We start from the raw sequence: 21,648 nt of genomic DNA on the forward strand, positions 1-21,648 counted from the left end.
TGAATTCCACTGTCTACCATGAGATGACTCTCTTGAGTGCTGCTTGATGTGAATACCTCTACACATAAATCCGGTAATATGTCACTAAATCATGGTTAGGGCAAAGATGGGAGCCGTTACTTGAATTGGGTCCAAGAGCTGTTCTTGTGACGCTTGTGTAGAGGTTAATTCACCAAACATGAAGTCTTTTGAAGTTAGCATATGATCTTGGGAATGTGTTAGGCAACTATGCACACCTAACTTAAAGGACTAGCCGCCACTTGTGCTTTTTTTTTTAATAGGAAAATACTACTGCATATTATTAATAGAAGTGAAGTACAAACAGCAACAATAAAAGTCAAGTACAAACTACAACATCAGAGGCAACAGCAGCTTCTAAAAACTTGGGGTTTTCCTCAACCAATGCCTCAAAATCATGAACAAACTTAGCATATTGAGCTAACAAACGGGTAGGCTTATTGCCTTCCCTTTTAATGTGAGAAAAAAGAAAAGAACGAAAAGATTGAAGCTGAAGAAAGATGCCCTCTAAAACATTAGCAACAGCAGGGGTAGCTAGCGAGCAACCATTCACAGCATTGCAAACTTGTAGAGAGTCCTCCTCAAAAATAACATCTTGAATTCCAATGTCCCTTGCAAAAATAACAATAGCTTCCATAGCTTTTGCCTCAGCCTCAAGAGGGCCCAGGGGAGCATAAATCTGCGACTTAAGGCTCCAACTACCTGTCCTTTATCATCTCAAAGAAGCACACCCATACCAGTAGTAGACTGATCTCTGAAGACAACACCATCAACATTAGATTTATACACAGCTGAATTCCATTTCTATTATTCCAAATATTCTATGAAACTGCAATGAATTTGAGTAAGGTCCATAGCTGATGGTCCTGAGCAATTACTTAATTTCCAAAACATATCTTCAAAAGTACACTCCCTGTCTATCACCAAACCACAAACCTCCCTTACCGATAAAGAAAAATCATAGTGAAGAAGAACATGGCTTGTTGCCTCACAACTAACAACTCTTATCACATAGCTCACAAACTTAAAAATTAATCACTTGTTTGCGATAAAGGTTGGATTTTGTAGGGAGGATGTTCTGACAAGCCCGCCAAACAAAGTTTTTGATTTTATTTGGCAAAACAGCACCCCAAACAGACTTCCATAGTTGCCGTTGTCCACTGGCTTCCGAGGTTCCTTCTTGCTCTGCATTTTTCATATCCATAGCTATCCAATAGGCAATTTTGACAATGAACTTACCATTTGGTGGAGCTGCCCAAACCAATTTATCTTTAGAGGCATACTAATACTTAGAGGGATGCCTAGGATAATTTTTGCTTCAAAATTAATAAAAAATTCCCTTACCAGATTAGCTCTCGAGCATCCATGTTCTGCATCGATAAGAAAATTAGCTCTTACATTTTTTGGCAACAAGGTTCTAGGTGAGATTAGCCTCCACTTGTACTGCTTGGCCATTTTCTAACAAGGTCCCACTAAGTTGGTTCCCTTCTAAGCATGTAGTTGGTTCCCTTCTAAGCATGTAGTTGGTTCCCTTCTAAGCATGTAAAATTCACACACACACACACACACACACACACACATATGGGATTAAACAGACAAACTCAAAGATCAATCACTTAGAGGTGGGTGTCCCAATTTTAGGGCTTCATTTATACAACCCTAATCGGAATTTTTCAAAGTTCCTCAGACATCACACCATGTAAAACATTGATAATTTGGAATTAAAAGAATAGAAGATATACCTTAGACCAGCATCACATGTGAATCACTTTTATTGAAAGAAAGCCAATGAATGAAAGCAGAAATAAGGGTTTCTCGGAGGCATATGCTTACATAGCGACTGACTAGAGCTGTGTACACAATGCTTCAAGATGCATACACAAATAGGGCTACCTGTACGTATTTGTAACTCTAATTTATATATCTCCACTATCTTAACATGCAACTACTTATAAACTAGGAACAAAAAGAATGAGCAATAAAAATAAATTAAACCTAAGATTTCTAAGTAAAGAATAGAAAACAAACTACACGATTATTTTTTTTTTTTTAAATAATAATTGTTAATGTGTAATAGGTTGTGGGCTTTAGACCCACCTTATTTACTTGTATAGCACACATACTTGTACTACACACTCAATCTCCTATATAAGGCACTCATGTATATTTTATTATTGAGAGAAATAGAATACATTCATTTAGTATTTCAAACTTGGTATCATAGCCATTGCTCTAACTTTCTTGTGTCTTGTAGTCTTGTCTTTGTTGGTATATTCCACTGCCTCGACTTCTTCAGTTAGTAAACGTTTTTCGTGCCCTCTCCTGACTACTCCACCTCCATCAAAGGTGCCTAAGGTTGAATCTTCACTGCCAAAAGCTCAATCACCGCCACCAAGACCACTGCCTCCGTTGGATATTTCACATTGTACCTCCGATTAGGACATAAGACATATCATCGTGTAGATTTTCAACCGCTATACACAATGCTGCCGGAATCATCATCATCTGACCATCCATGAGCCGCCACGCGTTAGTCAAAGTTTCGGCAATTTCTTCCACATGCCTCACACACCTTAGGTATTGCTTCAATCCTCTCACCGCTGCTGCTATTGGAATCATCTTTCTTTGATCTACATCATCGGAAAAGAATTGGCCTCATCAGACTGTCCACATGCTCTCACACACCACTTAAAGATTCTGCAATGTCGTCTACGCACCTCATGCGTTACACGCACTGACCTTGCTGTTGCTGACATCATCTGTGATGTCACTCTGCCACATCAGCCCTAGTTGACGTCATCTTCCAAGGTGTTGCTAACGTCATATGCTTACGTCATCAAGATTCTTTGTTGACGTCATCTGCTTACATCATCATTGACAGTAGCTGTTGACTTGTCCTTAGGTTGACTTTTCTGAGATTTGTTATCAACGCAACAAATCAGCTATTTCCATTTCTGCTACTACTGTTGCTAACACTGAGAGTATCCAACCAATGGCTCCCATCTCTACAAAGTCTAAGTTTTCTGGATCCATTATCACCATTTCCATAGTTGACCTACAAAACATCATCGCTACTACCATTCGTATGGTTGGTAATGCATCTTATTCCTCTTCTTTCTCAGTTTCATCTAGTATGTCTCCTTCCTCTTGGCTTATAGATTCTGCTTGTTGCAATCACATGACATCTCACTCATCCTTATTTTCTCAACTTAAACCTGCACCACACCCTCTTAATATTCACATAACTAATGGTTTCACAATGTTTGGTCATAATATAGGTTCTATCTCGACCTTCAACCTCTCGGTTCTGGGGTTTTTAATGTTTCTAACATTTCTAACATTTCGTATGGTTGATAATGCATCTTATTCCTCTTCTTTCTCAGTTTCATCTAGTATGTCTCCTTCCTCTTAACTTATAGATTCTGCTTGTTACAATCACATCACATCTCACTCATCCTTATTTTCTCAACTTAAACCTGCACCACACCCTCTTAATATTCACATAGCTAATGGCTTCACAATGTTTGGTCATAATATAGGTTTTATCTCGACCTCCAACCTCTTGGTTTTGGGGGTTTTTAATGTTTCTAACATTTATTACAATTTATTTTATGTGGGACAATTAGCTGAGTTGGGTTATCGCATTACCTTTGATTATTCTAGGTATATTGTGCAGGATCCAAGGATAAGACAGGAGTTTGAGACCGGTCCCAAAGTTGGGCGTATGTTTCTTGTGGACAACCTTCGTCTTCCACCAGTTACTCCTATTTCTATTGCTGCTATAACTGTTGTAGCTTTTTCTATTCCTTTCCTTGCACTTTGGCATGCCCAACTTGGTCACACATCTTCGTCTCGGATACAACACTTGGCTTCTAGAGGTTTGTTAGGTTCAGTATCTACAAAAAATTTTGATTGTGTTTCATGTCAATTAAGAAAACAACCAGCTTTGCCTTTCAATACTAGTGAATCAATGTCCACTGATATCTTTGACCTTATTCATTTTGATGTCTGGGGGCTTTCCTCTATCTTTAGTATTTGTGGATCTCGATATTTTGTTGTCTTTATTAATGATTATTCTTGCTATAGCTGGATTTTTCATATGAAATATCATTTTGAATTATTGCAAGTATATTCTAATTTTGCAAAAATGGTTGAAACTCAATTTTCCAAACGTATCAAAAATTTTCAATTTGATAATGCTCTTGAATACACTATATATGCTTTCCAAGCTGTTTTGCATTCCTATGGAATTGTTCATCAACTAACTTGTCTAGGTACTTCTCAGCAAAATGGTAGAGCTGAACAAAAACTTCGTTATATTCTTGACAGTGTTCGTGTTCTATTCTTGACAGTGTTCGTGTTCTCTTTCTTTTTGCCAAAGTTCCTGCTCTTTTTTGGGACGAAACTGCTCTTCATGCTATTCATTGCATTCTCAGTCCTGTCATCCAAAATCAAACTTCATATGAACATCTTTTTGGGTCACCTCCAGACTATCATCACCTTCACTCCTTCGATTCTGCCTATTTCGTTCTTCTTTAGCCACATGAGCATAACAAACTTGAGCCTCGGCCTAGACTTTGTTATTTTCTTGACTATGGTGAAACTTAAAAGTAGTATCAGTGTTATGATCCTATCTCTCATCGTCTTCATGTCTCTCACAATGTTATCTTTTGAGAAAATCACTCATTTGTCGAGCTCTCTCACTTTCGTGCCTCCCTATCTACCTCCTCTGTCTTAGATCTTTTTTCAGATGAGCCATATATTCCTTCTATATTTACTCTTGATCCTCTTATAAACTTCTCTGTCCAACCACAAGATATTTTTAATGCCTCTCCTAAATCATCTTCTAATGAACAAGTCAAAGATGAGTCGCCCAACCCTGAACTTGGGTCCCCTGCTCCTACTCCGCTTGAAGATCTTGCACAAGACATTCCACCTCGTCATTCAACTCAGGTAAGATCCATTCGTGCACATTTACTTTACTATCATTGTTATACTGCCCTTACTACAATGCACGAGCCTCACACCTATCGTGAGACCTCAATTGACCCTTTATGGCAGATTGTAATAAAAGAGGAACTTGATGCATTATCTAAAAACCATACTTAGGATTTGGTAACTCTCCTCCCTAGAAATCTGTGGTTGGTTGTAAGTGAATCTATAAGATCAAGACTCGCTCTGATGGGTCCATTGAGCGATATAAAGCTCGTCTTGTTGCAAAAGGTTTTACACAGGATTATGAGATTGATTATGAAGTGACCTTTGTTCCGGTTGCTCGAATCTCATCTATTCGTGCCCTCATAGCTGTTGCCACTGCTAGTAAACGGAACATTTTTTCAAATGGATGTCAAAAATGTCTTCCTTAATAGGAATTTAAGTGAAGAAATTTATATGTAACCTCCTCTTGGTCTCTCTATTGAACCAAACAAGGTTTGTCACCTTCAACATGCACTTTATGGCCTTAAACAAGCTCCACGAGATTGGTTTGCCAAGTTCAGCTCTACCATCTCTCGCTTGGGTTACATTGCCAGTCATTATGATTTCGCCTTATTTCTTCGTCACATTGACAAAGACACCATTTTGCTTCTCCTATATGTGGATGATATGATCATAACTGGTGATTACCAAAGTGGCATTTAAGAACTCAAGGATTTTCTCAATCAGCAGTTTGAGATGAAAGATCTTTGACATCTCAACTATTTCTTAGGTCTTGAAATCACTCATTCCATGGATGGTTCTATATTACTCAGGCTAAGTATGCTTTTGAACTTTTGTCTCTAACTAGATTCATTGATAGCAAGACTGTTGACATTCCAGTTGAACTTAATGCGCATCTGACTCCCTCAGGAGGGGGGGTAAACCATTGTCTAATCCCTTTCTTTATAGACGATCGGTTGGCAGCCTATTTTATCTCACTATCACTCTTCCAGACATTTTCTATGCTGTTCACCAAGTGAGTCAATATCTGTCTGCTCCATGATCGACTCACTATGCTGTTGTTCTGTGCATTCTTCGGTACTTGAAAGACACTCTCTTCCATGGCCTTTTTTACTCTACTTAGTCTCCTTTTCTTCTCCGTGCATTCTCTGATGCCGATTGGGCAAGAGATCTCACTGATCACAGGTCCACCATTGGCTATTGCTTTCTTCTTGGCTCTTCTCTGATTTCCTAAAGAAGCATGAAACAAATCTTTGTGGCCCACTCTAATACTGAAGCAGAATATCGTGCCCTTGTTGATACCACATCTGAGCTCCTTTGACTACGATGGCTTCTTAAGGATTTAGGTGTGTCTACATCCTCTGCTACTCCTCTTTATTGTGACAATCAGAGTGCCATTCATATTACTCACAATGATGTCTTCCATGAACGGACTAAACACATTGAGATCGATAATCATTTTATCCGTTATCATCTTGTCCATGGTGCTCTCAAGCTGTTCTCAGTATTGTCTAAAGATCAACTTGCAAATATCTTCACAAAGTCACACCCTAAGGGACGCCTTCGTGCTTTGGCTGATAACCTCAAGTTGGTCTCACACCCATCTTGAGTTTGAGTGGGGCTGTTAATGTGTAATAGGTTGTGGGCTTTAGGCCCACCTTGTTTACTTCTATAGCACACATACTTGTATTACATACTCTGCCTCTTATATAAAACACTCATGTATATTTTATTATTGAGGGAAATAGAATACATTCCTTTAGTATTTCTAACTAACAAAAATAACTTACATTAACTGATTGAAAAACCTCTTAATCATTTGAGCAAAGCCAAGTCATAGAATTGAATATACAAAATGGGGTTACAAATGAATATCAAATAACAACATTCTTGTTGTTTTGAAAGCTTCACTTTTTGGATTAAAGTCCAACCTTAGTACTTCCAATAGTTGAACTTCCAGCCCTTGCTTTAAACCCATTACATCCAATCTCTAATGTAAACGTACATTCTGAAATTATAGAAGCGGCCAAAGAATAATACACTGCTACAGTTGTGTACTCGTAACTTTTTTTTTTCTTCAGAAAACTCCAAATTTAAATTTTAACCTTAAAACATAAAAACTCTTTAGGGACCTTTGGCAATTTCTACCAAAAGACCGTTTTAATTTAAAAGCTTAGTTGGCTGTGTCTACTGTTTATATGGCTTGCGCTTAGGTGAACAAAACGAGAAGTAATAAAGCATCCCATGCAAATTACTCATGTCTATATAGTTTGAATTGATAAGAATTTTTTTTTTTTGGGCTGAGCGATTGATACGTGCATTGCTGGTGCCTAAAGCTCTCTTGTATAATGCGGGGTAAAGTCATTGTTTGATTTTCTTTGACTATGAAATATGAATGTTTGTAAGCCCGGTTAACTCACGAATGACACGGCTCAAAGCCTCAATCCCCAAACGAAAGCTTGGATAATGTTGATTGAAGATGCACCTAAGATGCCGCTACAAACTTTATGAAAAATACTAAAAATATTACAAATTTTATTACATAAAACTACAAATTGATGTGATGTTTAAATTGACTAATTATGATTGGTGACACATCAATTTAATTATAAGTTCAATTTAGTAAAATTTATAGTACATGTAACAATATACTCAAACTTTGTTGTTGCCATACAAGACACGATCCTTGTCAAGTGCATTCTTATTTTTCTTTCTAAAATTTGTGAATTCATACAATTTTTTGATTTCACATTTCAATTCATGTGATAGTGCCTATATGGTGAGTATGTAATAAGAAGTGTATGATTATCATTACTCTTTTTCTTTATGGATACTATATGTTTTATTTTTGAAGAGTGCAGTAATTTTTGCTTCACCACCTTCACATGCCTCCCTGAAATGCGTTCCACAATTCTTTCTCTGCATTTATTAAAGTGCTAATGTCTTGGTTGCCTCGATCAACAAAATTAATCACAACTTTCTTTGCCGTTGCCTTTACTTCTACGTTGCTCTCTGAAATTCCTTGCTAAATAGCCATGCATTTCTTATGAATTTAACAAAGCCTGCATCATAGCAAGTTTTTTTTTTATACCTTACATGTACGTAAGCTTCGTGGCTATGCCAAAATTTTTCATAATTTTTTTTTCTAACTTTACGATGAAACCCTCAAATTAAACCCAACTATAAGAAGAACTGACACTTTTCTCTCCTTGCTTCTTCTCAGCTATTAGAATTTATGAACGATCAATAAACTTAGCAATCAACCTTAGATTTTAAAACTTAATTATAACGTTGGTTGTTATTTTTTGTATTAAAGACTTTGGAATGTGTAATATAACACACTATTATATAGAAATATAGGTCTCTACTCGTCATACGTACAGAAACAGAGCCAGGATTTGGAGTTAGGGGGCAGAAGTATAAATAAATAAATAATTTAAAACTCCAAATAAACATTCATTTAATAAACCATCAACAAAGAAAAATACACAAAATTATTGTTTTCTAAGATATTACAATGCAATTTTTTATGAAAATGGAACTTGCCGTTTTTTTAAATCTTTGAAATCATCTATAATTATTATGTTATTATATGATCAATAATCTATAATCATTGCACACAATAGACAAGCACTATGCACACAAGCATTCAACAACTAACCAATAAATTTTAAAGTTGCAAATAATCTCTTTAATTATTTACCAAAAAAAAAAAAATCTTTAACGTTTTAAAAGACACTAACTAATAGAAAAAAACACTAAAAATAAACCTACAAAAAATAAAAATCATAAAACATCACAGGCTATGGTTAAAGACAAAACTACAAAATAAAAGTAAAAAAAATAAAATAAAATTCACAAAACATCACAGGCTATGGCAATAGGAGTTGACTGTTGACATGTTGTGTTGTGTTTGCCAGATGACAACTTTTTTATTTATAAAAGAACATAAATTATGGGTAGGGGTATACATGAGTTGGGTTGGGTCGGATTAAGAGGATTTTTTGACCTAACCCACCATGGTGGGTTAAAAAAAAAATTCAACCCATCACATAAGTCCAACCCAACCCACATGGGACAAGTTGAATTTATGGGTTTGACAATGTTTTTTTATTACTATTATTAATAAATTGAGCAATATATATATATATATATAAATAAATATATTAAAAAAATCCAAAGATTAGTATCAATGTAACTCCTTAATTAAAGACACAATACTAACATAACTAATGACTAAACAACAAAGTAATTTACCAAGATTTGTTTGAACTAATTGGCTTTTATATAGGATATGAAAGTTGGTTATTTAAAAAAATAATATATATATATTAATTATATAATATATTTAAATATATATTAAATATATGGGTGGGTCGGGTTAGTTGGTGGGTTTGAAATTTTATGACCCGAACCCAACCCGACCCGCTATAAAAAAAAAATTTGTAACCCAATCTAACCCACCAAGCCCTAAAAACTGACCCAACCTAGTGGGTTGGGTTGGGTTGGGTCGGTTTTGGCGGTTTGCGGGTTGACTGCACACCACTAATTATGGGCTATATTAAAGAGAGAAAGACAAAGATGTGTTAGATTTTTACCTCTCTCTTTGACTCTTTCTCTTTAGTTTCCTCTAGTATATTCTATGTCTCTAAGTCTCTTCGTCTTGGTCTTGCTCTGTGCTCTCTTTTAAGTTTTCTCTACAAGTCTATGAGTTACAACAATGTTAAGTGTCAACACGTGATTAAATCTAAGTTAACCAAACAAGGATTCAATATGAGATGAGAAAGATACCATTGCTTCTGCAGACCTGTAGTGCCGCTGGCTGCCGAACTCCTCTCCTCTGTGTTTAGCCGTAAGTTAGGTTTTCTTTTCTTTTTTCATTTTTTTTTAATGGCTTAGAAATCCACCTCTTTTTTCCCTTTTATTATATGTGTGAGGTAAGTTGGTGTTTCCTACTTCTAGGCAGTTAAAGACTTACACTAGAATTTCTTTACCTTGGTATTGTTTCACATTTTCCATACAAGAATACCATTTATTTTTGGAATTATGGTTTTAGATTTTTTTTCATATTTTTAATATTGGGCAAAATAAAATCAACACCCCTAAAGTTTAAATTAATATAAGTCAATTATAAGATATTTCAAAAATGACCAACTTGGTCCTTAAACTGTTGCCCATTCTTCTCCTCTAGACTACGTTTATCAATTTTGAAATGTCTTGAACTTGATCATCAATAAATCAAACCTCGTGAACGTTAATTGTATTTTAGCCTTTTAATATTAATTGACTTGGGATTATGCATCCATAGTTCAAAAACATTACATGCAAGCCTAGCCTCAGATATTGGAAAACTTGCCATGTGCTGAATTGAACTGGTTAGGTGCTCTAGTCCTCTAGAAAGTCCCCTAAATTTATGATATCTGCTTGAGTAAGGCATGCAGTGAGTGCCATAGTCAAGGGCACGTTAGGATTAATTTGTGTGAACGCAGTGCTTGGGCTGTTTCTATATTGACAAACAAGCAGTTTAGAGTGGTGGGGTGCAAGGGATTACGATGAACTACATATCATCGTATGTGATTAATAAGTCTATGGCATGACATGCGCTTGGGATCAATCGATGCCGAGAAATTTTAAAAACTTTATGAGCCACACAAAGTATTGAAAGAAAAACCAGCGGCCAATGCAGTGCTGTTTGTTGCATATGATGATATACTGGGCAATGGGCATAACCTAGTAATGGTGCATTGTGACTTCTATTCATTGTTTATTAACTTTTAGCTAGTAATCACTTTTCCCTTCCATTATCTATGTATGTTAAACTATGATTCAAGATCATTTTTACCAAATAGTAAATGAAACTATTCATGTAATTGCTGATACAAAATAAGGTTTCCATCTAACAAATAGTAACAATAGCATATATTCAACAGGGTAGAATCGTTTCAATTTACAAGGCCACACTCGCATAAGAAACTGTAGACATCAACAAGGAGAGAAACCACTGTAACAATGTCTCCTCATCACAATTGAGGAAGAATTCAATACCTCACGTAGCATTAACTACTTAAAATCAAGCTCTAACAATTAAAAGTAAAGAACCCTTAATTTCTTTGTCTAGGAAAAAAACCCTATTTCACTAACTGCAAAGAAACATTTAACAGCAAAAAAATGGAAATTATACCTGTGCTGTTAATTGAAGTGAACAAAGATCATCTCAACTACTAATCTTTCGGCTTAATCAGATAATCTTTTTCAGATACCCTTTCCAATGCTTTGTAGCATGCATGTAACCACTTTGGATGGACCAAAATAATTTCTTCCATCTCTGCCTCCTCAAACTCCTCCGCTGTGGCAAACCAAGTGACCACATGTGTGACGGGGTTTATCAAATTATCCATAGAAATTTTGGCCCCTAACTCCTCTGCCATCAACCAGAGACGCGAATTTTCGGGCCTAAAATCAGAAGGGAAAATATGTTTGAAGAATAATGTACACCCTTGGAGAACCCTAAGGCGATTAAGTATGTCTCTAACATCTCTAACCTGAAGACCACCTTCAAATTTTGGGTTGAAAAACAGTCTGTGTATTAGTTTAAGTTGTTGAAGAACGGTGGTGAGTGCACCCGTGGTCTCACCTTCATCAGTGCCCAATGCAGAAAGAGATACAACGCTCAAATCATGATCTGAATCAAAGTAACGATACTTCTTAACAGGAATCAAGTTTGATTCATGGTTTCTCCACACACTCACGGTATCATCAAGAATAAGAACCATGCGTTCCACCTTTAACACAAGATCAAGACTCTTTTCGTCAATTTCAAGTAAATCTTCACGTGCAATGATTCTTGATGACATGAAGTAAACATTTGCAGGGTCAAGAAACTCAGTCGCTTTCAACGCATAACTTCGTGTACTTGTTGTGCACATATAAATCTCAAACATGGTACTTGCTTCTTTCAGAAAAGTGTGAACGGAAGGTCTCAACTTGAGCATCATCCTTTCCCAAGGTCGACTCAGACGGAATAGGCTATCCCTTAACTCATGTTGCAAGAGTTCTTGAGGGGTTCTCAGATATTTTTCTTGTTCTGTTGAATGAATCAAAGTTTGATCAAGATCAAGAACCAAAACCATCTTCTTATCTTCTAACAATTTCTCTGACTCTATCTTCCGAATCCGATCCATTTCATCTTTGTTAAGCCACAACCACATACTCTGATGAACGTACTTCAATGCTACCGTCTCACAGCTCACACACTTCCCTCTAAAAACACATGGATGTAGACAAGTCTTCTCAGTACTTTCTTCAGGTGTATCATCAAAGTCGTCATAGTCATCTTGTGGAAAACCCCTCTCGGAAATTATCTTCAGGGTGAATCTTGGAAGTTTCTTTAGCAAAAGATAGTGACAAGACAACCTCTCTCTCTCTCTCTCTTAACGACTAATAACTGAAACGTCTGGAGTGTGTTGGAGTTTATTTAGAGAACCAAAAACTCACTCTTATATACTTTTTTTTAAGTCCTATATATTTGGAATGGATTCATTTACTTATAAGAAAATGGGTTCATTCTCTATCTCAGAAGAGCAGGCTAAAGGAAGCGCACGCAGATCAACATAGATGCAGTTTGAATTATACTGCATAAACTGCAATCGTTTAGTTACTTTGTTTCCTTGGGCTACTTGTCGTTTTTCATATGCAAAGTTTGTTGTGTCACGTGCAGTGCACGTGGGTTATTAATCCAGTTGTAGTCATCTTATAGGATAGCTATCTAGCTAATTCTGTTAAGTTGATTGGATTCTCTGTTCAGTTTTTTTTTTTTTTTTTTCCTGAAAAGAAAGATTTTATTGAAAGCAAGAAATAAGGCTACAAACAAAAAGGCTAAACTGGCCTCAACCCTTATGGCTTGTTTGGAAGTTTAGAGAGGGAGGAGAGTAGAGAGGAGTTGAGGAAAGGGGAGTAGTGGGGAGGAGAGTAGAGGAGAATGATTCACCTCCACCTTATTTTGATGTTTTTAAAATTAGTAAGGGGGAATGGAGTAATTAGTCCTTCCTCTTGTGTAATTTTGTTAATATAATAAGGGTAAATTAGGTAATTTACTTGGTCAATAGTTTATGTAATCTACTCCCCCTCCAAATCTCTCCAATTTGGGGGAATTAAAATTTGGGGGTTAGAGGGAGTCCAAACCCCTCCAAACTCCTCCAAACTCCTCCCCCTCATTCTTTAAAAAATTTCCAAATAAGGTAATTGCATTACTCTCCCTCCCTCTACTCTACTCCCCCTCCTTTTTTAAACATCCAAACATGCCATTAGAATATCACTAACATAGTGAGGGCAGTTGCACAAGTCAAAAGAACTTACAAATCTATTCTTAAGAGATCAATTGGCTAGAGAATTAGCAGCATCTTTGGCTAAGATCAAGTGTAGATTCTCTGTTTAGTTGTATATATAAAACAGAGGCCAATGTATTGATATAATTCATTAATGAATCTTTATCCAATTCATTAGATGTTGATACTTCTTAATTCTTTGTAGAATTGATTGAGGCTGGACAAGTATGGATTTTCGTTAGAAGAAACTAAATCCTGTATATAACTTTTTTTATTTATACTTGAACCTCTGGGCTTCAGGTGGGACTGTCTTTGCTAGAGGCTAATTGCACCTATGGAATACATTGTCATTCACCGATGAATTACCCTTTTTTCTACAATGAACATTGAACTCACTAGATCTATGGGTTATACTGGGTACATAATTATGTACATTTTATATCCACTATTTAACATCTCTTTTTCACATCCACTTTTTTGTGTTAAAATGTGGACATTTCCATACCAATTGTGGATATATGTGNATAAGAATGCCCCTTTTTATCTAAGAATGGAGTTTGGGAGAAAGCTGAAATGAGATCACAGAAGGATACGTTTTCCTCACCTAACTAGGATTGTGTGAAACCATATTTTTCCCAACAATAAATAATCTTTTTAACCAGTTGAGCAGCTTGAGCTTATTGTTATTGACTATGGGCTATGATTTAGACCAATACTACAAATATAGTATTATTTTTCTCAAGTAGAATTAAATTCAAAGCAAATATGTGTTTGGAGTCAGCACTTGATTATTTTAGGAAAAATTTAAAAAAATCAAAAAGTCCTAAAAATACAATTTTATTTGAGTGACTTTTCAGTTCATGTTGTTAAAGGTCTTTGTTTGATGAAAGTAGTGCTTTATATAATGAGAAAATGATGCTATAAAGATGGAAAATTGATGGTTTACCAGCCTAAGGGTCGGTGCTTTTGCAAAGACTAATGAGGCTCCCACACATAAAATTTCAAGTTTTCTGCATGCAAAATGTGATCTCTTTGCAAAATTTGATGCTATTTTTTTGTGGATTCTTACATTATCTGTAGATGGAAGAGATCATAGACTTCTGGGATTATTGTTTCAGATTTTTTTTTTTTTTTAATATTAGTTTACATTATAAGTTAACATATTGAATTGAAAATCTGGTATTGTTATTAAAAAGAGGCTCTAGGAATTGTTTGGGACATCTACAGGCTCTGCATTAGAATATGCATCCATAGTTTAAAAACACTACGTGCAAGACTAGCTAGCCTCAGATATTGGCAAACTTGCCATCTGCTGAATTGAACTGGCTAGGGGCTCAATTCCTCTAGAAAGTCACCCAAAATTATAATTTTAGCATTGCAAATCACTCATTTTTATATGTTTTAATTGATGATCATTATTAAATAAAGGACGATTTATTTAGTTGTAATGACCTCCATTACCAATGAATTTTTTTGTGTAAGACATATTATGGCCCTAAGTGGCCCAAACCAATTGTAGGCTTATGTTTGTAGAACAAACATTATAACCTTAGGTTAGTCTATGGTTAGCCTATGGTCAATCAAGTATTCTCTAGTATATAAACCCTACATTGAGTTCATTGTAATACAATTGCTTAATATGATATGTAGTTGTCAAGAACTTTCTCACTGTGGACGTAGGCCTTTAGGCCGAACCACATAAATCTTTGTGTATTCTCTATTTTATGCTTTCACTTACCATTCAATCACTCAACACCACACAATCACACAGCAACTTCAACATTTTGGAAAGACTTCACTGACAATAGTCTCTGGAGAAGTAACCTAACACACCAATTCACTGCCTGTAATTCTTTGAGGAGACTGCAATCGTATTAGGTAGCCTGCACCTCAATCAGGAATAAGACACAATTCTTGGCCCACTTGAGCAAACAATGGAACTCTCAAGCTCACATCCTGTTATGCAAAATGCAAAAAATAAAAAAAATAAAATAGATGTCTACAATAGCAATATCAGATGGAGTAAGACATGCAGCGACTGCCATAGACAAGGGCACATTAGGATGAATTTGTGTGCATGCAGTGCTTGGGCTGGTTCAATTGATATTAAGCAAGCAATTTGGGGTGGGACGCATGGTATTAGAGTGAATTAAATATCATCGTATGTGATTACTAAGCCTATGACATGCCATGCTCTTGAGACCGATGGATGCTGTTTCTTGCATATGATGATTCACTGAGCATAACCAAGTGGTGGTGTGCATTGTTGCTTCTATTCTCTGTTTATTAACTTTTGGTGATAGTAAACACTTTTTGCTTCCATTCTCTATGTATGTTAAACTATGATTCAAGATCAGCTTTACCACTTAATCTTAGACTAACATAGCTAAATTTTCTTCCACTCCTACAATTCATGTAATTGCAGATACAAAATAACTAATCAGTTTCCATCAAACAAATAGCAACAATAGCATATATTCAACAGGGTAGAATTGTTTCAATTTTCAAGGCCACATTCACATAAGAAATTGTAGACATCAGCAAGGAGATAAACCACTGTAACTATGTTTCCTCATCACAATTGAGGAAGAATTCAATTCCTCACGTAGCTTTGACTACTTAAAATCAAGCTCTAAAGATTAAAAGTAAAGAATCCTGAATTTCTTTGTCTAGGGGAAAAAAAACCCTATTTCACCAACTGCAAAGAACAGTTAACAACAAAAAACTGGAGATTAGACCTGTGCTGTTAATAGAAGTGAACAAAGATCATCTCAACTTCTAATCTTTCGGCTTAATCAGATAATCTTTTTCAGATACCCTACTGACTGCATAGTAGCAAGCACGTAGCCACTTTGGATGGACCAAAATAATTCCTTCCAGCTCTGCCTCCTGAAACTCCTCCGCCGTAGCAAACCAAGTGACCACATGTGTTATGGGGTTTATTAAATTATCCATAGAAAATGTGGCCCCTAACTCCGCTGCCATTAACCAGAGACTCGAATTTTCGGGCCTAAAATCGGGAGTGAAAATATGTTTGAAGGATAATACACACCCTCGGAGAACGTCACGACGAGCAAATATGTATCTCACATCTCTATACTGAAGACCGGCTTCAAATTTTGGGTTGAAAAAGAGTCTGTGGATTACTTTAAGTCTTTGGAGAAGGGTGATGAGCGGGGCAGCGTACTCAACTTCATCAGCACTCCAGCTATCAGGATCTGAATCAAAGTAACGATACCTCTTGATATGAATCAAGTTGAATGGATGATTACTCCACACACTCTTGGTATTATCAAGAATAAGAACCATGCGTTCCTCTCCTAGCACAAGATCAAGAGTCTTTTCGTCTGTTTCCAGTAAATCTTCACGTGCAATGATTCTTGATGACTTGAAGTAAACATTTTCAGGGTCAAGAAATTCAGCCACTTGCAACGCATAACTTCGTGTACACATTGTGCACATATAAATCTCAAACATGGTACTTGCTGCTCTCAGAAAAGTGTGCACAAAAGGTCTCAACTTGACCATCATCATTCCCCAAGGTCGACTCACCCGGAATAGGCTGTCCCTTAAGTTATGTTGCAAGAGTTCTTGAGGGGTTCTCAGATATTTTTCTTGTTCTGTTAAATGAATCAGAGTTTGATCCAGATCAAGAACCAAAACCATTTTCTTATCTTCTAAAAATTTCGCTGACTCTACCTTCCGAATCCGATCCATTTCATCTTTGTTAAGCCATAACCACATACCCTGATGAACGTACTTCAATGCTACCCTCTCACAGCTCACACACTTTCCTCTAATAACACATAGATGTGCACAAGTCTCCTCAGTAATTTCTTCAGGGGTATCATCAAAGTCGTCATAGTGATCATCTTGTGGAAAATCCCTCTCGGAAATTATCTTCATGGTGAATCTTGGAAGTTTCTTTAGCAAAAGATAGTCACAAGACAACCCCTATATCTCTCTCTCTCTCTCTCTCTCTCTCTCTCTCTCTTAACGAAACGAATAATAAATGTAAACTTCTGGAGCGTGTGAGAGTTTAGAGAACCAAAAACGCACTCTTATATACTTTTTTTTCCCCCTATATACTTAGAATTGATTCATTTACCGATAAGAAAATTGGGATCATTCTATAATTGAGATTAAATAGTAAATTGGAAATGGTGGGAAAACAAGCTAAAGGAAGCATGCACACATCAACATAGATGCAGTTTGAATTATACTTGATGAGTGTGAACTCGTCAGCACTATTCGTCGGACGGAGATGATTCTTCAGCCTTTGAAGATGGTCACTGGTGTGGTGCCTGCCACAACACCTCCGATGCCAAAGTCAGAATATGAAACTCTCTTAAAAGAAAAGCAATATAAGATGAACAGAAAAGCAAATAAACAATCTCCTTTCTTACTTGTCTCTCCTCTTTTTCGTGGGAATGTATGGGCTTTATATATGCTCTCATGGTCCCTAGTCGTTGGAGGAGTTATGGAGGTCTTAATGCTCCATTGGGTAACGTTTTGGGGCTGTGTAATGAGGCATCAATGTCTTCAAACAGTTCGTACAGTTGGAAGTGTAACCGTTTAGTTGACTGCATTAAATGGACTGGGTGTCCTCGTCAGTAGTGCTGCCTTCCACGTTGTCTATCCTGAGGGTGTTCTCGTCTGTATCGAAGGTCTCGTCCTCATAGGACAGGCTCGATAGTTTCGTCAGTACTTGTTTACCTCATCATCTGCCCCCCGATTCTGTGTTCGTCGTTTTAATGACGATCATAGAATACGAAGGGTTACAGGTTGTAAATGACTCTTGGGGTTTTGTTTCGTATTAAGTGCGAAGATGCGGCGCTTCACAGATCGTGGCCTACGTGGCGCGTGTTGATTGGTGCAATTAATGCCCAAGGTGATGAGACTATTGGGTTTCACGCCGACCTTTCCGTTTTTCGAGCTTTTCTTTTTAACTTCCTTCTCTTTCTCATTTTTCTCCTTCACATTTCAGCCATTACTCTTCTTTTAGCTTTTTCCTGCTACTTTTCTTTGAGTTGATACGTTGGTCAAGCAGAGCTCCCTCAATCCGCCATTGATTAAGGTATGCTTCTCTTTCCCTCTCGTTTCTCTTTTCTTGGTTTTGCTTGTGGTACTGTTCCTGATTTTCTTTTCTTTTTTTTGCTTCTTTTTGTTTTTAATTTTCTTGTGATTTAGTTGGGTTGTTTTCCTTTTCTGTGTTTTTGTTGGATTTTCATGGTTGGTAGTTCTGAGGTTAGAGTTGTTTGTCCCTCGGTTTCTTTTCTTTTTGCGTGTTTAGGGGGGGCTTTAGGCACTTTCTCTGATTTTGGGAGTTTTGTTTTTGAGGGTAGTGGCCTTAGTGTGGTATTGACTGAATTGCTGCCTTTAATTAGGCAACCAGTTGATTGGTTCGAGGGTCAGGTGAGGAGGGAGAACATTATGTCCGAGGTCAGATCCAGCGATCTCGAGACTGGGTTGTCGTCTAGCGGCAATCCAGTGGAGGGGGATACAGCTGTCTCTTCTCCCCGTGTCGTTAGGGCTTTCTATGCCCTTGAAGAGGTTTGTGGTCTGGATGCCGAGACGGTGAGTAGATTTAGGGATAGGTTTCAGTTCCCAGAGAGGGTTCGTGTTTGTCGGCCTAATAACGAGGATCAGGCTTGTCATTTCTTCCCGGGTGAGGTGTGCTTTTATGAGGCTGCCTTTACTTGTGGACTCAGATTTCCCGTCCACCCTTTCTTCATGGAGCTCTTGAGCTATTTTGGGATCGCCCCTAGGCAGTTAATGCCTAATTCATGGAGCATAGTCATCAACTGTATGGAGATATGGTTGGCTACTAATGGAGATATGATTAAGGTGGGTGAACTCGTCCACCTTTATCGTTTAAAAGAATCAAAAGAGTATGGGTATTATGAGCTGGTTCCTTGGGAAAGAAGGACTAGGATTATTAGAGGGCTGCCTTCGTCCTTTAGGTATTGGAAGTCAAGATTTTTCTTTGTGTCCGGGGATGACTTTGAGACTCCCTCCAGTCCGAAATGGGGTGACATTCCAAGGTTGCTTCGTCGGTGGGCAACCCCGACCTTAGGTGCGTCAGTTTCCCTCCTTGTCGTTTTAGTTTTGTTATATTTATTTGCTTGTGGTCGTCATAATTTTTTGTTATCCTTCTTTTTGCAGTGAAGAGACGGCCTAAGCTTAAGAGCAGGTATAAGGAACGCATTGAGCAGGCAATTGAATACGCCCAGACAATTGAAAACTGGGACGACTTGGTAGACTCGAGGACATTAGCCTTCTACAATCTTGGTCCAGATCCTTCCTCTTTCGTTTTGCAAAACATCGAAATCGAAGGAAAGAAAAGTAAGTGTTGAATCCGTCAGTGTTTTTTTTTTTTTAATTTTTTTATTTAATTTTAATTTTTTTATGTTGCTCTTTTTTGGCAGAGATGACGACGAAGTTTAACAAGGACCTTTACACCAAGATGAGGTCGAAGAAAGATGAGCAGCTGTCTAATCTCGGCAAGAAAATAGTTCGTGTTACCGGGAGGGGCGCCCCCGTTGCTCCAGCTGCTTCCGTCCACCCGATCGTCTCCGTGGGGGAGACGACGAGGACAGCTTCTCCAACGGTATCGTTGGAAGAGATAGGTGGCACTCCCGCTCGAAGAGGCCACGTCTCTCCGAAAAAGGGAAAGAGAAGGAGAAGGCTGACTCTCGTCCATCTACCATCTGGAATGACGAGAAAATGGCCGTGGATCGAGCCCATGAAGTAGTGACTGCTGCCGATTTAAAGGCCTTGTCCGGTGTCCCCCTCAGTGGGGTAGCTGCTGGCCACGTCCATAAGATCATCCAGGTACTTCTTCCTCGATTTCTCTCTTTTTTTTTTTTCTTTTTTTTTTTTTTTTTTTTGAAAATCTCTAACTCTCTTTTAGGTGCTGGGGGAGAGTCTTCATCTTTCCTCTGAGCATCTTACTCTGGAGGCAAAGGTGGCGTCCCTGACTTCTAGGGTGGAGGCATTAGAGGCGAAAAATTCAGGCTTGAAGAAGGATCTCATCGAATCCATGGGCACGGCGAATACCTTGAGAGAACAAGCAAAGAAACTTACAGACGATCTTAGGGTGGAGCGTCAGTTGAACATTGAGAAGGACGAGCAAATTGTAGCAGCCAAGGAGAGCCTCAAGACCATTGCAGCTAGATCAGTAGCAGCCTTCCAGACCACTGACGAGTACAACACCGTGCTCTTCAGTTGGTATTTTAAGGGTTTCGAGCTTCTGAGGAGATACCTCGTCAAACACCCTTCTGGAGTAAACATGGAGGCGCTTGATTTGGAAAAGGTGGATCAAGAAATGGCGGCTGACGAGGCTGTTCAATCGTCTGCCACCGAAACTGAGGCTCCAGCTGACGCTCCTAATGACGCCGCTCGTACTGAGGATGCCCCTGCCGACGACGCGGCTGGACGAGTTTGACACTTAGCAGAAAAAATTTCTTTCTTTTTGTGGTGCCCGTCATGTTTTGGGCTTTTTCTTTTTTTTTCTTTTTTTTTTTTGTAAATCTATTTGCTAAACAATTTTATTTATTTTGAGGACAGCATTTTTAGCCCAGCGTTTATGGGCTTTTAGTTGTAGAAACAGTGGCAATTGGCCTGCTAGCCTCTGGCTTTTAATTTTATTTCTTTGGCACTTACTTGTATTTGTGATTGCACGTCCCTCTTCTTTTTCGTTTGATGCATGTTAGTAACTTGTATCCGTCTAGGCGGGACTTTATCACTTAGCCATTTTTGGCTTTTTAGTGATCTTCGTCAGTCTTTGGCTTTTCAATCACTAAGTGATCTTCGTCAGTAACTTACATCCGTCTAGGCGGAATCTTGTTACTTAGCCGTTTTTGGCTTTTTTAAACACTTATGATCTTCGTCAGTAACTTACATCCGTTTAGGCGGAATCTTGTTACTTAGCCGTTTTTGGCTTTTTAATCACTTAGTGGTCTTCGTCAGTAACTTACATCCGTCTAGGCGGAATCTTGTTACTTAGCCGTTTTGGCTTTTTAATCATTTAGTGGTCTTCGTCAGTAACTTACATCCGTCTAGGCAGAATCTTGTTACTTAGCCGTTTTTGGCTTTTTAATCACTTAGTGGTCTTCGTCAGTAACTTACATCCGTCTAGGCGGAATCTTGTTACTTAGCCGTTTTGGCTTTTTAATCATTTAGTGGTCTTCGTCAGTAACTTACATCCGTCTAGGCAGAATCTTGTTACTTAGCCGTTTTTGGCTTTTTAATCACTTAGTGGTCTTCGTCAGTAACTTACATCCGTCTAGGCGGAATCTTGTTACTTAGCCGTTTTGGCTTCTTAATCATTTAGTGGTCTTCGTCAGTAACTTACATCCGTCTAGGC

At 37.7% G+C, this 21,648-nt stretch overlaps 2 protein-coding genes across 2 annotated transcripts; both read right to left on the reverse strand.

The window, feature by feature from the left end:
- Positions 1 to 11,177: 11,177 nt before the first annotated feature.
- On the reverse strand, positions 11,178 to 12,137 carry LOC111991964 (RNA polymerase II C-terminal domain phosphatase-like 4). The gene has a single exon (XM_024023771.2). It carries the CDS (start codon positions 12,135 to 12,137, stop codon positions 11,178 to 11,180), a length of 960 nt encoding a protein of 319 aa, XP_023879539.2.
- A 3,921-nt stretch (positions 12,138 to 16,058) lies between these two features.
- LOC111991965 (RNA polymerase II C-terminal domain phosphatase-like 4) lies at positions 16,059 to 17,186 on the reverse strand. The gene has a single exon (XM_024023772.2). The coding sequence runs from the start codon at positions 17,184 to 17,186 to the stop codon at positions 16,059 to 16,061; it is 1,128 nt and encodes a 375-aa protein (XP_023879540.1).
- Positions 17,187 to 21,648: the final 4,462 nt, after the last annotated feature.

This window comes from Quercus suber, unplaced genomic scaffold (assembly GCF_002906115.3).
Source record: "Quercus suber isolate HL8 unplaced genomic scaffold, Cork oak 2.0 scaffold_107, whole genome shotgun sequence".
Classification (NCBI taxonomy): domain Eukaryota; kingdom Viridiplantae; phylum Streptophyta; class Magnoliopsida; order Fagales; family Fagaceae; genus Quercus; species Quercus suber.